We start from the raw sequence: 19,917 nt of genomic DNA, 5'->3' as shown, positions 1-19,917 counted from the left end.
AAATCATGCTTCATAATGATTTCCTCTAGTTTCCAGTATGCAAGATTTTTACGTGCAAAGGAATCTAACAAGAATCCAACAACACCATTGTGTTGTGTTATGCAAGCAAAATCGAATTAATTAAATAATAATGGTTACATATTATCTACACTTTGATGAATTTTGTAAAAATTTGTAATGCATTTTTTTGTACTTGCTAGAACATAAAAACATGGGTTCCTTAGTCCACCACGGACTCTATTTCCTTCAAAGGGGAGACTCTTGCATTACTACAGACAATGTTTACCTACTGGCTACGTTAACCATTTTGCAAAATAATGTGTGAATTATATTATAGTTGAAATACGTGTTTTGACACCTGACAAACAAATAGGAATCCCTTGATTGATCAATGACTTTTTTTATTACAGTTTCATGTCGTCATTAATATTTCATATTAAGTTTCATAGAAATAAATTGTTTTAATAGGGCGTAAATAATTTTATGGGTTGACATGGCATTCTCTTTAACATTTTATTTTTCATATAGATTGTTTGGCTCCCAGGGCCGACTCCCACCGCCCCATAGCTATGGCTCTGAACTTGTAGTATAAGAATAGAAGATATTGCGAGCGAAGCGAGCAAGAAAATTTTACAAAATGTATTTTTATTTATATAAAATTTGAAATCGAGGGGAGCAATTGCCCTTATGTGCCCCTGCAAGTGCCCTTGGTCGTCTGGAAATAAAATGCAAGGAACACATAAAAACTAATTCCATCATAAGTATCCAATGGTCCTGCTATTCTTAGATTCTCCTAGTCTTGTTTTTGAACTTCAATGTTTACGTCCCCTTCCAAGGTCGGGGGGGGGGGGGGGGACAATGCCCCCCTGTAGTTGCGGCACTGTTTATGAGTGTCTCTTCATCAATTTCACGTCATCACTCATTGTTGCGATTAGCTAGAAGTGACAGAAAAACAACGCTAAATAACAAATATCAAATATCCGCTCCATCTCTCTACCACATGAATCACTATCACCAAAAGGTAGACTTGGGAAACAAAAATTTAAGCAGTTCCAAGTTCATAGCAACACACCCAAGAAAAACATCCAAACACATTAGTCACCGTTAATACAAGAGTAAAATGTCACAACTGTTCTAGATACTGAAAATTGAGAAATCATTTCCCGAAGTCTGAATCTGGAAGGGAATTCCCCCCCCCCAATCCTGATACGACATTATCCGTAATCCAATACACCCTAATAAATCACAAAATCAATAAGTGTCTTTGTAATGTTGCTAGAGTAACACATGATATAATTGTAAAGATTAGTGAGAATTACAGGTAGGAATGTGTTCTGTATTTTTCACAGGGGGGGCAAAGCAGGCTCCAAATTTTATCCTAATAGATAATCTCGCAACAACGCAAAATGTTTAAATTGACTCGAATTCACAATGACTCATATACAGTGTGTTTATAAATGAACGGTGCGGCTTCAAAAATTAATAATAATAAATCTATTTATTACCTTACACGGGCAAAACTTACACCGTAATCAGCAGCAACTGTCCAAGTTTATATAACTTTATTTAAATTGGTATAAAGATAGAAATCGAGAGGGGGCAATTGCTCCTCTGTGCCCCCTTGCAGGTGCTCTTGGCCGTCTGGAAGAAATAGTGCACGAAAGACGTGAAAACTAAATCCATCTTGAGTATCCTTTTGTCTTGCTACTCTTAGATTCTGCAAGCTTTCTTTCTATAGTCCAATGTTTGCCTTCCTTACCTCCTAGAATTGATTTCTGTACAAGTTTGAGGGCTAATCTCCCCTGCCCCCTGTGGTTGTGCCACTGCACCTTCTTCCGCCGTTGTTCCTTTGTGAACTTTCATCGGCTTCAAAATACTTCATTCTCTTCAAGAGCATAATATCGTTTAATAACCGGCGATATGATTCCTCTACCCTAAATTTCTGGATTAAAGTATAATAATATAGGGGCATGGAAATCTGGAAGGGGGGCGAATGTCAGCTAAAAGTATATATTTCACACGCATAATTTGATGTCATAGTAATTTACATTAATTATTATAATGGGGATGCAGGAATGCGATAATTTCGAATTCAAGTGGTGTTTCTTGAGGGGGCAACACTATTATCGGGTTAATATGCCCCATGGCATATTTCCCTGCGTCTAAACTATCGACAGATGTCCATGATTAGGAGGGGGCATTTGCCCCCCCCCCCCTTGCACCATGTGCGCACGCCTATTGCTACTCATTTCTACACTAGTTGGAAGCTTTATTCAATTTCGAGCCAAAAATGTAATTTAATATCAAATCAGGGTTGTTAAACGTCCACGAACCCATAAATTCTAATGGGTTCTTCTATTGGGTTCCGCAACAAGACCGGAAACTTTTTTATCGCACAGTTTAAATTCGGTCCAAGTTGCGTATTGTTTCATTTCAATATGTAACTTAGACAGTCTTTAAATTGATCCGGAAAGAAGGTCCCTGTGCCGTATTTCAATTGATCCGGAGAAAAGGTTCCTGGAACGAATTGAAATACTTTAAACATAAAAAGGCTCTTTACGGTCCAGATCCATTTATGCTTGCTAATATTCTCTGCTGAACCGGAATTGAATTGATTTAAAATTTCTGACCCTTTAACAACCCTGATTGAAATTATTTTCTTTTACAAACAACCATATTTTTAATGGCTATTTCACATTAATCCCATACGATATACTGAGTTATTTTTTGCGATGTTCCAATGAAAGGTAAGAGATTTGGGCTATTCCTTTTTCTCCCTTGATGTTAAATAGATTATATTCGTCACGCGCCTATAACGTTACTAGCCAACATTTGTGAATTGTTCTTTCCTCGTAACGTTAACATCTACCATACTGAATTTATTTACGTTCCTTATGCAGATGGTATGTACCCAACTGCATTTTGTTCCGTTCCGCTACAGTGGTTTACATTTTGTTACATTCCTATGTAACGTTAATTGACCATATTGCCTTTCACTTCATTCCGTTACGGAGAATTGCATTCATTACGTTCCTATGTACCGTTATTTACTACCATGTTGCATTTCGTTACGTTTTTGTAACGCTAGTATATACCATATTGCATTTCGTTACTAAGTTCCTTGTAACGGTAGTATATACCATATTGCATATTACGTTATGTTCCAATGTGCTCATTTCGTTCCGTTCCTTTATAACGTTAATATCTACCATAATACATTTTGTTACGTTTCTTGTAACGTCAATCTATAACATATTGCATTTCGTTACGTTACATGGGTACCAGCAGTTGAACCATACTCTTCCTCCTACAAAATGTGACGTACCGTGTAACGCAAATTGGGTACGTTACGACTCCCTGATTGTACGGTTAACAAATATTATTAGAATATTTTAACAATGACATATGTGTAGGTTTCTTGTGTAGACTGGCATAGTTTCGTCCTCCAAACGGCTCCAAAGTCACTTATGTAGTTGTTTATTGAAATCACAGACATTGTGATTAGATTAAAGGAGAAAGTTCTCCATGACCTTTTCACTTTTCCAGGATTTCCATCAGAAACTGTGTTACGATAGCCCAACATACATAATACAGGCACCATACAAAGATTTGGCAAGCACCATGCCATCACTAAGGGAGCTTTCGACAGTGGAGAAACAGACTTGACACTTTGAAATTAACCTACAGGAATAATTACAACCGGTCATACTGGAGTGGAACGACAAGCTGCACATTATGGAGTTCAACTGCAGAAAATTGTCACAAGTCATTCTGTTGGGCATATTATGAAACACTGTCAAAAGTCAATACTGAAGGAGAGAAGCAATGGAACTTAACTTTTTTGTGTGTTATAAGGGAGTGAACAGGCAGATTTTGAACATTACCTGTTTTTGAAGTCCCGCACCATGCCTGCGTGGTCTAAGGAGTTGGCTTTGGACTTGGGCTATGGGACATGCGCTGGTTCAAGTCTCCTGGAGGAAGCGCAACAACTTTTCTCCCGAGATTTCGGCCAGTGTATGGGATTGGTGGCCACCCACCATCATGAAGAAATTGGGGAGCTACATATGAGTAGTGTAACCCAGTCATCAGTGGCATGCCCAAGGGGGAGTTGGTGGGGGGTTATAACCCCTCCCCACCTTTTGGTTCAGTATTTCTAAAAAAAAGAACGTCAAAGGCAGGAAAATAAGGCAAAATGAAGACTGACTACTTAAAAAATGTACGCATAACCCCTCCCTTTCGAAAACCCTGGGCATGCCACTGCCAGTCACAGAAACCTGTAACAACGACTGGGTTTCATCGTGCTGGCCACACATCACTCCGTAACAGGTTGGATGATCTTCCAGCTCTGCTCAGGCATGTAGGTCCTGACCCTCAAGGGTTGTTGGCTCTCTCTCTCTCCTGCTAGAGAGAGAGAGAGAGAGAGAGAGAGAGAGAGAGAGAGAGAGAGAGAGAGAGAGAGAGAGAGAGAGATTATTATTATTATTATTATTACCTGTTTTTAAAATTCAAGAAAAGTGCTTTTTTTTCACTTGTGCCCTACTGCACAAGTCACCTTGGTCTGTTGGCAACACGTGCCCAGTGAATGCTTTTCTACAGACTGCAAGTGTCAATGTCACTTATCACTTCAGTTTGAAAGCTCCCTTAAAAATTTTACAAATATAAACTTTTACTCAATAGGCATGCCACCCTAGATCCTAGAACAGAAAGGGATTAACCATGAAATAACTGCTTCGAAACACACAAATAAAAACACATGGGAAGTTTACTTTGTAATGTATATTTATATATTTACAACTTTTCTTATTCAAAAAAGGAAATGAATGAAAAAGTAAAATGTTTCCTGAAATGATACACAGATGTATAACAACATACATAAATTATTATGAAAGATGAAGTCGTATAAAATGAAATTACAATATTGAACAACAAAAACATGTATTGTATTAGACATGTTAGCTTTAAAAAATGACGAATGACCAACGACCAGGTCAATGATATTAAAAAAAAACTGACATACACTTGTGATGTTGAACTAAAAACTCTCTTAGTATTCGATACTTACTTTGAAAACACAAGATATATATATATATATTTACAGGGTCCGATTCATTATTAATTTTTGCATGCCATAGTTACAATACTCTTTAAAAGGTATTCAAAAGGCACAACAGCTAAAACACTGCATGTAGTGTTATAAGCTCTTCCTTTCATAAAGGATATACTGAAGTGTAACATTTTATGTATTCACACTACTTACATCTTTTTTTACTATCAATAAAGAGGAACGATTGTTTCTCAAATCACTTAATATTGTTACATTAATGGATTAAGAAATAGGATAAATATCAAAGAGATAAAAGTAAGGTGACTGACAAAACTATGTGAGAATACACTATCACCTTTGGTATGGAATGTAGTAAAATTTTAAAAGTAGCCTCCATCTTGAATACTCGATAGTTTATCTCAGTATACTTCAACATGCCTTCTCTGCTACAACACAACATTATTACGTAAAGAAAATCCGTGTATCGGTATTGAGCCTTCACAAACAACCAGAGTTACCTTCAAGTTCGCAATGAACAAAAGCCGACTTAGTATAATCAATTATACATAAATGCTCTAACTGTTATTGTCATTTCTCATACGAAGATTACATAGAAGCATCGAGTATTATGTTACTGAGTTTAGAAATTAGTTCTTCAAGTTTTCACATACACTGGAGAGAAAAAACAATACTAATTGGAACGAAAAGCTGTAACGTACTTAGCATATTAACAAAGGTTAATCTCATTCGACATGAAAATACAGATCCTACACTTTGAGTAAATATCCATATGATATATGAGCCAGAAGCTATATCTGTCTATATTTTTGTTGCCGAGTGCTTCATTTATGGTGAAGCTTTTTGATTGTTTTTTCACATGCCAGCGATTACAAAATTATATTCCACGCAGTTCATGCTGTATTTTGTGCCTACGTACACCGTGTATATTACTCTTTTTTTCTCTTGAAAACGACATGGCACCTATAAGAAATATCAAATCACAGATCTTGTGCTGGAATCAAAATGGAAGTTGGCAGCATAATGTAATATTTGTCTTCCATTTTTAGCAAAAAATGTTCACTTTGAACACTATACAATGTTTTGCTGAGTGAAAACAGTTAGAAACCTTCAAACTTTCTAGTCCTGCAGGATACACAACCTTCTTTTAATCTTAATTTCACCCTGATTTTTTTTTACAAAAAATTATATATTACCTTAAAGAACTACTCAGATTTTGCACAGCAAATATGCTGGAAGGAAACCAGCTTAGGTATATTAGCAAGCACTTCCTTTTTACTTTATTTCGAAAAACTACATACTGCTAATGTTTACAGGATTGTGCAAATTTCCCCTTGGCACTTTTACAGGAATTCACCCTATTCTTCGAATCTGACTGATGTTTGAAAAGAGTCAAATGATCTTGTATTTTATTTGCATGTGTCAAGTGGCTTAAATCACTTTATTACTTTTTTCTATGACACATCCTCTGCTTGCCGTATACACACAATGAAAAAAATGCATGTGTATTACACATGCAAAATAAGAGATTAAAAAAAAGAACCACATGATAAATGCAACCACCTGCCCACAAAAATCCCTTTCATACACCTCCATTCCTTTTCTGACAACCTTACGGGCAGGTGGATAATTTCAATCACTTTATGTATGTCTGCACCATGTTCTTTAGGTTTGCATTTTATCAATCATAACACCAATATAATTTCATCATTAACAAACTGTACATTGTTCAGCTTCATTGTTGCACAGAAGCTAACTTTGGAACTCACCTTGAACAATATATATATACATGTAGTATCACAGATGTCTAACATGCCGTGCATGCAAACTGTAATGTCCCTCACTCTGCAAAATCTAAACCAAAATTTGTACGACAATCTGAAATGAAACAAACATATTTTAAGATACAACTTCAGTAAAAGTAGTTGGTATTTTAGCTAGCAACCAATTGTAAGAGTATTTTATTGGTGAACATAAAGTGCTTGGAAATCTAATTTTTATTGCGAACCACAATATCTTTTGTAGAGTTTTACTAGAAAGAATTAATTGACACAATGAGTTGAGTTGAGTTGGTGTTTAAAGTCCACTTTATGCACATTAAGGCTAATCGGGGCTGGACTTAACAGTTTAAAGTGGGATCCGAACCACTTGTGCCTCCACCGGGTGATCACAATGAATGCCATCTAAGAAAAAAGTGCAATGCTTCAAATGTTTATAAACACCATATGCAGCAACGCAATTTTGATTTACCCATATTTAGGATGAGGGAATTACTTTCCTTTCCAATCAAAACATTGACATTTTCCTTGAATTTCAATTACTGAATTGTGTGTTTCGGTTATAATTTTGCAATCTTGGCTAAATCTGAAATGAGCTGTGAAGACCAAGGCCTGCCAAGTGACTGCCTTGGATAAGAATTGGTCACTGGATTGAGTCAAATCAGTTTTCTGGCTTTGGAGTCAAGATGGTAGTTTCAAGACAAATACGACAATTAATTATCAGTATAGTGACTATAAGTTGTCACTTGAACTTTAGAATATTGCCAAAATGAGACATATTCAAACATGAACAGCCAGGAAGTTATCCTTGATGAAAGAAGCGATTGATTTTCCTTCGTAACTTTTAATAATATTTTAACTAAAAGAACATTGTTTACAGTAATCTGAGGAAAACTCACAATGCAAGCAATACATATATAAACAAGAAGAAGTCTACGGAGATACGGGAACTACATAAAGGACAACGGTAATAGTTGCCCGTAAAACACAAGTCTATAAATGAAACAGACAATTTTAAACATCTGTCTTCTCAGGTAATTTCATAAGTTCAGGTGCAACGATTCACATCTGTTTTTCAGTCCGAAAGTATTTAGTTAGAATGTAGCAGTGCCACAAAGAACAACTTCCTAGACACAAAATACACCATTGTTGCATGTTGCAAATAACTGTATTATACAGCAAGTCACAGAGTAGCTCAAACCATTTTTAATTGTTGTCGACAACTAAATGGCTATAGTGATCAACAATAAATTGATCATGTGTATAGTATACTGTACATGTCACACAAGGAAAAAGTATTGAATTGTTTTCGATAATTTTTAAAGTTTGTTGAGCTTTTCTATTGTGTGTGATGTATAATACAGTGGACCATATTAGGGGTAACGTCACAGCAGATAAGTGAGCATGATTTGAGTCCAAACCAAGCAGTTACTTGGTTTTAGCCTATTCAAAAGTATTGAATTTTACATCGGAAGGGTAGCTATAAGTATTGTGACAGCAGTTATGAAACAAAATTGTGATGTTTCTCGTACATCCATGTAAAGATGAGATTTCGGAGAAAACATCAATATATTACACATACCTTAGAGAGCATCAGGTAAAGAATAACTGTAGTAAGGAAATATGTATTTTTAAAGAAACTCGAGCCATTCGGTTTCCAAACACAATCGAAGCTCAGCCGAGCCAGACCGAGCTCACCTTCAGTGATGCTTTCGATAAGAATTCTGGAAGTTCAGCACGTTCACGTGATTGCAGTGCCAACGCTCAGTGGCTGGTGTTCTGGATCAGAAGCCGGTAGGAGCATTCGCCTTACTCGATTTCCTAATTCATTTAATCTTTTTATTCTCCTCTGTATGTGTAATATATTGATGTATTCGTCAAAATCTCATCTTTACACTGATGTATGATACGCATCACAATTTTGTTTCATAACTGCTGTCACAATTCTTAAGCTACCCCTTCCGATAGAAAATTCATTGCTTTTGAATAGGCTAAAACCATCTGACTGCTTTGTTTGGACTCAATCTTGCAGCGTGACGTCACACTAATATGCTCCAGGCACTTTCACTATTCATCACTGAAATGTGTTCAAATAAATGAAACTAATAATATGCTTACCTTTAGTCACACTGAGGACAAATACTGAGACAATCCAGATTTTCCACCCTCAGACTGGGGCTGGTTACGGCCTCCCGACGCCTCCCTTGCTTCAAAAAGGGCTGCCATATCTTTTATGCAGTAAGAAGGAGATCCCCGGCGATGTTGCTCCACGGATTGTCTTCGCGGCGAACCGCTTGAACAAACAGACGTACCATTCACACCACCAGGGTTCTTCTCGATGAGCACCACCTCTTTCGGTCTTTCTCTCCTGGGACTAGTATGTTTTGGTGGCTTTGATTCACTTCCCTGCCGCCAGCGGCCGGAAGATTCCCCACCTACTGGTGCTGACTCAGAAGATGTCCGTCGTCTACCGTCACTGGGAGAGAGCTGTTTGTCACTTAACTGTTCCGTAACCGATGCAGATCGAGTCATAACGATTTTGTCTGTGTCTTGATCGATTGGCTCGGGGCTCGCTGTCTGCCGACCTCCACTGGCCTTCTGCTTGAGACGAAGAATTATGTCATCCTTTTCGCCACGGAAGCTTTCGGATCGATATTTTTCTCGCAAGAAAGTTCGTCGTTCTTCTTTGTAGCGTTCAATGCGTTCGCGGCATTCGGGATCATCGAGATTCACACCACTAAGCAAAGCACGTGTCACTTCAACTTTGTCTTTTTCTTCCATCTTTTCTGATTTGATACTGTCGGGTATATTGATGTCTGGGGACGTTCGCACTCTAACAAGCCCTGGTGTTCCCGTATCCCTACCCCTTTCTAAACTAACACTGCGGGTTGCAGACTGACCAGACGAAGGCAGCGAACGAAAACGATCTTCGTCTAATGACACACTTAACGAAGCTGCATGATGCACCTTGGCAGCACGAGCTCTAATGCAAGGAGGAGTGGGTCTTCGGCTATCACCATCGCGAGATTCGAAACGAGACAGGAGTTCTCGAACACTTGATTTCCGCTCAGACAAACGCCGCATGTCTGCTCCGTGCCACACTGGGCTTCTATCAGGTTCCGAGTGTCTTTTAGCAGCTTCAGTGGAGTCTGCATTCTTAGGCTGAAGAGGTTCAGAGCGGCGATTCCCTATCGGACTCTGACTTGCCACGGGTTTCTTCCTAAGTTCTACCCCATTCATATCAGGATCATCGTCCATTATTTTACTCTCATCCGAGTGCTGGTCTGATGAGAAAAAGTGATTCCCCAACTTTGGACTTGGGGATTTTCGATCTGAATGCTCACTACTTGCTCGCTTGGAAAGTTTTGGACTGATGGAAGCACGACCTCCAAGTTTTGGGCTAGTTGAAGCAGAGCTGCTTGCAGATTGAGATTTTGTAGGGGTGAGACCATTTGATCTGTTAGTGGGTGTGCAATGGGTGGGTTGAGGACTGTGTGATGACGATCTGTCACTCAATTTAGGGCTGGTGACTGAAGGCTGTGGACTAGATGAGGTTGATAAAGCTTGCTTGGGAGGTGTAGTGCTGGAATCTATGCTCCGCCTGCAGGGTGTTCCCCTGTGGCTTGTTGTGGGGCTGGAGTCAGCCCTCACTTTTTCCAGCTCCAGTTTCATTCTCCTCTCTCTCAGGATGTCCCTGCCTATCTCAGACTCAAATTTCCGACGACTCTCCTCGACTGGAGAAATTAACTCTGTAGGTATGGAACGACCTTCTAGGGACATGTCAGGGGAAGGTGAAGGTGACAGACCAAACACCGACAACGAAGACGATTGACTGGAAGGTCTTGCAGGACTTATGGGTATCTGCTTAGCCTCTGTGGGGGTCAGGGCATCCTCTTTGAGTGTGTCGGAGTCAGCCTCGTTGATTGGAGTGCTGATGGATGATCCTGATGATTCTGCGTGAGTTTTTAATGTTGTGGGTCTAGTGCGTGCTTGCGTATGCGTGTCAACCTGAGTAGTCGGGGTGGAGCTTGACGTGTCAGATTGGCTGGTGCCACTTACGGCCTCCTCCTGCTTGTCTTCATCGCTGCCGACAATGTCGTTCACTTCCTGTACAGATTTCCTGAATGCCTTCACCTGCTGGTACACTTCATGGTCGGTGCTGGAAGAAGGTTTCAAACTGACAGCAATATCCTGCACGACGCCCACTTCCAAATTGTGAGGCAGGTCTCCACCACCCTGTTTCCGCAGCGTAATTTCAATGTCCTGCACAACATCGACTTCAATGTCTTCATACACATTTTCCTCAGCATTGTTTCTGCCACCGGGGGACGGGGGCGAGTGTCTGTCGTTTCCTGTTGAGGTTCCTTGCCTGCTCTTAGCACATCGAGGAGGATCTTTCTTTGATGATGTGTTGGAATGACCCGATGGCACGTTCTGGTACACATGCTTTACCCTCGGCTGCTCCGTGCTTGTGCTACCTTTTCCCTGCTGTTGCTGAATTTCTTCATACTCCTGGTCGCCCACTCGAACTGTAGTGGTGTGAGTGGTGATCTGCAGAGGATTATTATCCGTTCCAAGTGTGAGAACATTTTCATACCGAACCTTCCCTGGTGCACCCCACTCCACATTCTCATACACCATATTGTCGGTACCTGTCCCTAAAAGTTCTGGAGTGTTAGGTTCAGTGTCATTCACGAGGGGAGTGTAGAGAACATCTGCAGGTTCTTGCACCGGGGTATCCGGGGTCGTCAAATCGGAACTGCCCCTTCCCGAACTGTACAGAGTGAAACTCTCATTTTCAGAAACGGTTGCTTCAGCCAAAGACACGCTTGTTTCAGATGGTGACTCTGCAACATGAACCTCTGCACGAACCACATGATCTTCAGCATCCGGAGATGAGCCAGTGGACCAACGCACTTCGGGGGACTGCGAATCTATGTACCGTAACTCTGCCGCAGAATTAGCCAGCTGCTCTTCAAGTTTGGAACGTTTTCTCGCAGCAGGCGACGAGGATCCTGACTTCTTCTTTTTAGGCGAGGGGTCCGCACTGCTGGCTGTGTCTTCTGGTCTTGCGTGCGGCACATCACGTAGGGAAGCATGCCTACCAGACTGCGGAGATGAAAACCGGCGCCGAAATTTTTCCCGAAAGCTCAATCTTTGTGAATCTGGTCGCAGCTCTTCCCCAAGTGACCGTGGCGACCTATTAGGCCTCGGAGAACCTTCTGTGTCAATATCTGCCAACGGGGACCGCGAAAGACTTCCACTCCCTACAGACGTGGACACTAGCGTCTCGTCTTCCGAGAATATCCTCATTTCACTCTCCTCGAGTTCGAAATTAAGTTGTATTTCACTCAGATCCAACGACGCCTCTTCATCCAGTGCCTGGTGGCCTATTTCCGTTAAGTTGTCGAAGTAAGAATCGTGGGACACTGAGCGGTTGTGGCTGGGCTTTGTGGGACCTGTTGATCCCGGTGTCAAACCAGACTGAGATGATGAGGCATCCGGGCTGCTTCCTGTTTCCCGGTCCAGTTCCAGGGCTGCCGAGTTGCGACTGGAGCCTCCGGATGGGACGTTGGACACCAAGGACTCTGCACTTTTCACTGGCCTTAATCGCTTCTTACCTTGCAGTAGATCCATTTCAGTGACTGCTTTCTCCTGCAAATTAAAGAAGTATATAAGTAAACACACCAGAGTAATTGCATAAATTGAGAATAAACACAAATAAATAACAGATTCACTGTGGTTATCTGTTCCGTGGCATGAAATCAACATAGTGTTTTTATCTGTTCTTACCTTTAAAAAAAGTTAGAAGTTGAAGAAAAATGCAGCATAGTAACACATGCAAAGGATAAAATATTGTTGAAAGGTCAGTTTTATTCTTAAGATGCTTTAACATACTAATATATAAATTATTTCTCTTGTAGTTCATGGTTCTTACAAGTACATAAACATAAAACATTTCGGGAGAATACATGCTCCCTTCATCAGACATTTATTCTTAGTTTGATTAATCAAGAACAAATGTCTGATGAAGGGAGCCTATGTTCTCCTTAAACGTTTTGTGTTTATGTGCTTGAAAGAACCGTAAGTTCCAAGAGAAATATGAACACGTTTTCTCAGGATATCATATCCAAGAAAACCTCTTCCTCGTTCGCCACCAGAAAACTTCAAGAAATATTCCAAGAGAAATAATTCTACAATGCACGCAATATCTACATATAAGAAAAAACAATATGTAAATGTTAGATCTTCAAGTTTTCATGCTAATAAAATGAATAAAGGTTATTCAACAGTGTTAAAAATAAATGGAGAAAGTAAAACATAAAAATATGGTTGCATAATATATCAACAAACAATCATTAATCTTAGAAATGTGTTTCTTATGCCTTTTATCCTAGCATGCACAAAAACCTTCCAATTTCTGATTTTTGTATGTTTTCATAATCCATATCAGTAATCTTTTCTCTCATTCCTCTCCTTGACTAATCTAACATTTCTGGCTAACCTATGCTCGTACCAGTGTACAGCCTCAATCATGCATGCTACATTGAAAATTCAAGCATTTTAGATTGGAATGCACATATTTCTAAGAACTTTTGCCTCTTCCAATTTTTCGCTATGTGCACTAATAATGGAGTTGTTCGTATGGGGCAGAACTTTTAAATTACACTGCATACATGTGCAGAAATGTGAAATTTACCTGCCATATGTCCTGAACAGAGCAAAGTATCATCATGAAGGAAATGAAAAACAAATGACTATAAACATTTGCATACTGAAAAAGCTGAGTATATTCATATAAGATATGTAATTGAGCAACAGTTTATAGTCAAAACAATATATAATTGTAAAATACCATCAAAACACACTAGCTATGAGCAATAATAATATTCTAACTTTTCAAATTAATATTATGAGTTTTAACCTGCATTTAAGAAGTACTGTTGCATATTAAATTCAAGGAGTAGTGAAATACAGCATTTACTTTTAACATAATTTCAAATCTAATCATTCATGTAAAAAACAAGTAGGTACTGTGGGCAATTACGATGTAAGTCACAAGTCTTATTTGTATGTCACACTTTCAATTCTGGAGGCAATTGTAAATTCATCATGAAAAAACTTGTCCTATGGGATGCTTGTATATGCATGTTCATTATTTCATGAATAGGATCAGTGATGGATTCATCACAGTCCACTACTTGCACTATAAACAGCTGCTGATGAATGAGATGGATTTATGAATTGTGGGTAAACTGTAGTTTGGTAGTGGTCTGCTACAAAGGCATCTGACTGAATACACTCAAGTGGTACCGGACATACCTGGAAACCTATCCTAAACATTGCCCAACTCCAGAGAGGACTATAAACGGGGTTAAACAACTTGTCTCGGGGGAGAACACACACAAATCACCAGGAGCTAGCAAGTTGGACATGAGGCACACAATGAGTTCGTGGGAGTGCAACAGCTACCAGCTACTGTGAGGAACGGATCCACTACAGGGCCGCCAGAAGCGTGGAGTCCAAGCCAGGACCTGTCCGGACCATTGTGACCAGTGCCAGCTGACCATTTCAGCACCAAGACTCAATCCAGGGATAAGTAGCTGCCCCATTAGGGCACTCATCCCTTCAACCCTAATCACATCTCCTCTAAACTGAACACAAGTGCTCTTATTGCTAACTAGAATAATGCTATATAATTGGAAATTGTGTAAAGTAACCTGTGGTTCGCTGCCTGTTGGTCAACTGGACCTACCCTCCAGGATAGAGGGTGAAATCTGGTCCAGCTAAGGTGAACCACCCCATTTCTTTTTCCAGGCAACTGCCCTGGGGTGAAAACCTTAGACCACAATGCAAGACTGCATGACTTTATGACTTTTGCCTTCAGGATATGCATGTTCCATCGTGTTTTTGTTTAATCTAATCCAATGCTTGAGGTGTGTGTGTGTGGAGGGGTACTAGCCTCACAGTTAAGAATGAATGTTTTTGTGTTCAATCTGTCATGAATGTCTTCATTTTCCATCCATTTCTAATGTCAGAGTTAACTTGAGGAGACAGAAAATCAATTGAAAGAAATATGTGTATGTATACATTGCCTCCAAAGAGTTATAATTGCCTCTGTGGAGCAATAAACCCTTATGTTTTATGTGATCTTCAGCTTGAGTCACGTAGCAGTAGCAGATTTCACGAGGAACCTGAAGATCACTTGCTTTAGTGCAGGATATGAGAATATGACTTTTGCCTCCACTTTGAAGCACAACTCTGATGAAAAAAATAAGCAGCGATGGGTGATGAGGTTAAATTAATGCTTTCATTCACTCATAACATGAAATTATGAATACACTGAATTAGTGTAACATTTCTCTCATTTCTCTCAATAGATTTAAAAAATAACAATAAAGCTTTTACAGATGAACGACAGAAGGTAAAAATTAACCACGACAATAGTCAAAACATACTGTATAAATTCCCCACTCAAGCTACAAAACCAAATTCACCAATTTTCCAGGTAATTTTAAATTACTTTCCATAACTTTACAAGGATTTAATGTACTAACAAATAAGTGTTGCATCTTAATCAAGCAAATAATTTATTTACAGCACTGTTGAAAATACCTGATGTATTTCTCAAAAAGAAACCACATAGGGTAAAAAATGAAATGTGTTTTCAGTCCCCAATCCTGGATAAAAAAAACAAAAGGATTGACTTTGATTCTTCCTCTGAGCTGGAAAAGTTACAAGCAAGACAGAAAAGTTGGTTTGAAGGTGTAGAAACTTGATTCAGATTGCATCACATCTTTTGGAGCATGAAAATAAGATATTGTGTTGTCAGTTGTCTTACTTAGTGACACACGGCAGCATACATTAACATTTTTTTACACAGTAAAGAGTTCTTAGTGAATCAGCGAAGCAGAAAATCTACTCACATGCATTCCAATGTCAGTTGGTGTGGATGCTTTCCTCTGGTGCTTTGGTCGGCTGCTTTTACTGAAGAAAGACTTCCAACCGAGGGGTGAGCGTTTCGACTTCAAACTTGAGCCCCTCTTCCTTGCCGGAAGATCAATCACCGTGTGGTACTTGGCAGGCAGATTAGCTGGACCCCCTCCTGCAACATACATACATTGCATGCATCTTTGGTTTTACACAAAACTTAACAGAAGAAACATTACTTTGATGCAGTCCTACACAGTGTTTGAATCGAAAGTGGGCATACGTATCTTAAGAAAAGTCATTGTTAATTATTTTTTATGTTAAAGGCAAACATTATGCTATCTTATAACATCATGCAACGTCAACTCTTAACTCAATTTATATCATCATTACAGGCAATTTCTAACTGGTGGACCATCAAACCTCCATGTGATTGCACAACTGAACTATGAAGGGTTCTTGGCACCATGGAATAAAAATAATTATACTTAGTTCACTGTTAGAGAAATAGAATTTTGGAACATACACATTTGTGCAGTCATCATAAACATGTACTTATGATGTAATGTAATATTATTAGAGGCATGCAAATTTCATTTTTTAAGAAAACACGAAATATGAAATAAAATGCTGTAATGTTCATTTTTCATGTTTCTGAAAGGTGTGAGGTGCATTTTCTACCCTGTTTTGACACGAAATAATGCGAAATGAACTGCAAAATGCGAAATATACTCTTAAACACGAAATTTACCGTTTATATACAGACGCGACACTTTCTGAAGTCTGAAGTATCCTGTGAGTTATGCAATTCACGGAAAATTTATTAATTCTGCTGAAAATCTTTGAGAAGCTAAAATTGACCCCTTTACACAGGAATAAACTTAATACTCTGGTAACTACATAAATGTGCTATTAGAAGGAATAAGTTTATTTTGTGTAATAAGTGCAGTTTTTAAATCAAATTTAGGATTATATTCACAATTTTAAAACCAAAATGTCATTTTATATACCATTTTTTATGTGATTATTTACCGCTATAACACTGAAATTTTATTTTATTTACCGCTTTTGAACCCGAAATCGACTCTGATTTTGTACCGAAATTTTGCTTTTTATTTACCAAAAATATGTGCCCCTAAATATTATTCATAACATTTTATAAGGAACACTGTGCTATTTGGAGAACAACATCAGCTTTGCTGTTCATCTAAGTTTAAGAATTACATTAGGAAGTACCCAACACAAGGTCTGTGATTGGAGCAGTGACGTGCACTGAGGAGTAGCTAGTCTAGCAGAGATAGATCAATCAATCTCACATCTCGAATTATATTCAAATCACAATATTTATTGTCTTGTTAAAGCCACCACAGCTCATATGCAACACCTTCTTTTCCACGCACTTCTCGTCCATCGGTGTTCTCCGCGGGCAAAGCAGGCTGGATACCCTAGCTCGCTCTTCTTCAGCCAGGCCAGTTTCCAGGTATAAACGGCCGGCCCAAGGAAAAGGAAGATTTCTACCTCTACTTCCCTTGCCCCCACGCCCCCCGCTGCAATGGTTGAAAGCCCAAGCTTTCAGGTCCCCCAGTCTATCTCCTATAGGACAGATAGGGGATTGGTTTCTCATAATTTTTTTATAAATCCTCTAAAGAACACAGGGTAAAATTTTCTGCAGTACTTATGTTCTCTGTATTTACACAACCTTTTACACGTTGTACAATATGTGTGTATGTATAATATGGGATGTAGTTTTATTATTTATAAAATGGGAACGTGTTATGTGCAGACAATAATGTTATGCTTTCTTTCTTTTTTTCTTTTTCAAATATGGAATATATAATGATTAAATTACAAATATGTGCTCAGGCTCTCTCTGACTCTCGTTTTAGTAGTGTTTTATTTAAATATACTACTCGTTGTCTCTAACAGTCATAAATACGGATGTATTTATTTGTGCAAGAGAACGCGTGTTCATATTGTTGTTGGTTTGGTTTATTTTACTTCGCTTTTCTGCCACATTTGGTTATCGCGAAAATGAGGATTGAGTGATGATATGATAAAATTGGTGAAGGGACCTCATATGAACAATCCAGGCCAGGATTCGAACCCGTGATGAGTACGCATTCTTGTCCTATGTGTTGCAGTGAATAATGAAATAATTTGGAATGAAAAATGTATCTCAGAACTCAAAAAGTCAAATGAATATCATTGAAGAAACTACAAAAAAGTGTGTTGTGTTTTGTTTCCTGTCACCAAATCAACCAAGCGCGGGGGAGTGGTTATCACAACGCGCTACGACACCAGGCGTTCCGGGTTCGAACCCCGACCTGGGCATGGGCGTTCCCTGTGCTCGTCCCTTCATCAGTTTCATCGTATCATCTTCACAATTAACCAAATATGACAAAAAAGCGACGCTAAGTAACAAAAATGAAATCAAATCATTGATTGATTGCTCAAATTGGTTTATTTTATTTCGCTTTTCCGCCACCCTTGGTACAACAAAATAGATGAAGGAACACACACAAAGAACACAAATGGCCAATCCGAGATTCGAACCCAGGATCTCTGGCTTAAAGTCAAATCAAATAGTTTTTTATTTTCGAATGTGGGTGGGGGTTACGTGTACTTTTTTCTAGTACTCATTCATAATTTTTGCAATCTTTTCCTGTTATTGACATTCTTCTTTTTTGAAGGAATACTGGCCCTAAAGGGAGGAGGGGTGTGACTCACACCAACCCCCCCCCCCCCTTGAGTATGCCACTGACTGCTACCCCAAGTGTCGACGTCACCGCACGTCACTGTTCTAGATAGAATTTTTATGAGGCTAATGGAGAACCACTATATCTACAAGAGGTAAGACATGAAAATGAGAAACTTTCTGGTTAAAATACCGTCACAATTTCCTTACTCTTGTTTGTATAAAAATATTATGAAAATTTTTGCATTCAAGGCAAGTAAATGATCAGTATTTATAACAATATTTTAGCTTAATGTAGGTAACTGTCTAGCTGAAACAATTCATAAAATGTAACAAATGCATACCATCTCCCGTAATTATTCATCTAATGATAGCTTTCCAAAAAAACATATAACTTCTTTCAAATGCTATCATCTCAAAACAAATTCTAAACTTTTATTTGGCATGCTGGAATTTGTGAAGTAAAAACATATTAATGCATGTCTGGATAAGACTCCCAATATTCTAATTCACTTACTCAGCCTCGTAATTTAGCAAGTACTTCTAATTGAGAAATGTGTCATTTTTATTATTTGGTGATAAAAACTGAAAAAGTAGCACATAAAAAGTAATAATGAGAGCAAATGTGGCAAAAAAAAAAAAAGTAGGTTCTTACCAACTTCAATGTACTCCTGGTCGGATTTTCCTCCGGCAGGACCCATGAGAGCTCTGGAACGGGCCTCTTCAAGCGAAAGCAACTTTGTCGGTGTCGAAATAGCCAAGGACTTTGGTCGAGTGCGTTTTGGAGTAGCTGCAAATTGCGAGGGCAATCATTCCACAGTCAAGTTCATGCAACAGTGTACAACTAATGCAAATCATGAAATATGCACATAAACTAGAAATATACTGCAATTATATGTTTATTTTGTGTAGCTTTCATCATCAGAATGTAAGTGTGTGTGCATTTCAAATATAAAGTGATCCCTTGCTCTGCAAATATGTTCGAGGCATGCAGAGTCATTACACAAGCAATATGTATTTGCATGTTTCTTGTTTTATATTATTTTCAGTCTCTCCCTGGCTAATCGCAATGATGAAGATGAAATGGTGATGATGGGACTCTCACAAAGGAACCCTCATGTCCATGCCAAAATTTGAACCTGAAACCCTTGGTATCAAGAAAGGAAAAATCATTTGGCACTGCTGTGAAATTTTCAAGTGAGTGCAGGGAGGGTTGGTGATGCAATCCGCTGCTTTCCGTGTAATCTTGTCTCTGCATTGCTGATATGTGAGGTTCATCGATCACCTTTATTCGGTGTATACTGTTGTATCATCAGGAAGTTGAGGGGCCAACTATACCGAACTTCACTCTTCATTTGAAATGGTCGCAATGTCATTTGCTTTTGTTCATACTTAATGTTTACGTAGTCTAGAGCAGTCTCTCTCATCCTTTGTTTTTTTATTTTAAAGTC

At 38.8% G+C, this 19,917-nt stretch overlaps 1 protein-coding gene across 9 annotated transcripts in view; it reads right to left on the bottom strand.

Annotated features, from left to right (window-relative positions):
• Nucleotides 1–4,802: 4,802 nt before the first annotated feature.
• Nucleotides 4,803–19,917, bottom strand: part of CdGAPr (GTPase-activating protein CdGAPr) — a 394,186-nt gene continuing 379,071 nt past the window's right edge. For 8 of the 9 annotated variants that reach the window (XM_083121101.1, XM_083121104.1, XM_083121105.1 and 5 more), the window contains 4 exons: nt 19,122–19,256; nt 15,768–15,946; nt 8,959–12,495; nt 4,804–6,940 (listed from right to left, as the gene is read on the bottom strand). In XM_083121101.1, the coding sequence (XP_082977227.1) occupies nt 8,965–12,495; nt 15,768–15,946; nt 19,122–19,256 (3,845 nt within the window). In that variant the 3' untranslated portion in view covers nt 4,804–6,940; nt 8,959–8,964. Of the gene's footprint in view, nt 6,941–8,958; nt 12,496–15,767; nt 15,947–19,121; nt 19,257–19,917 lie in introns of all 9 variants that reach the window. The other variant, XM_083121102.1, reaches the window with a different exon arrangement.

The sequence above is a fragment of the Lepisma saccharinum genome, chromosome 4, assembly GCF_977018435.1.
Source record: "Lepisma saccharinum chromosome 4, izLepSacc3.1, whole genome shotgun sequence".
Taxonomy (NCBI): Eukaryota; Metazoa; Arthropoda; class Insecta; order Zygentoma; family Lepismatidae; genus Lepisma; species Lepisma saccharinum.
Note: the sequence above shows the minus strand (reverse complement) of the source record. Positions and strands in the feature narration are given on the sequence as shown.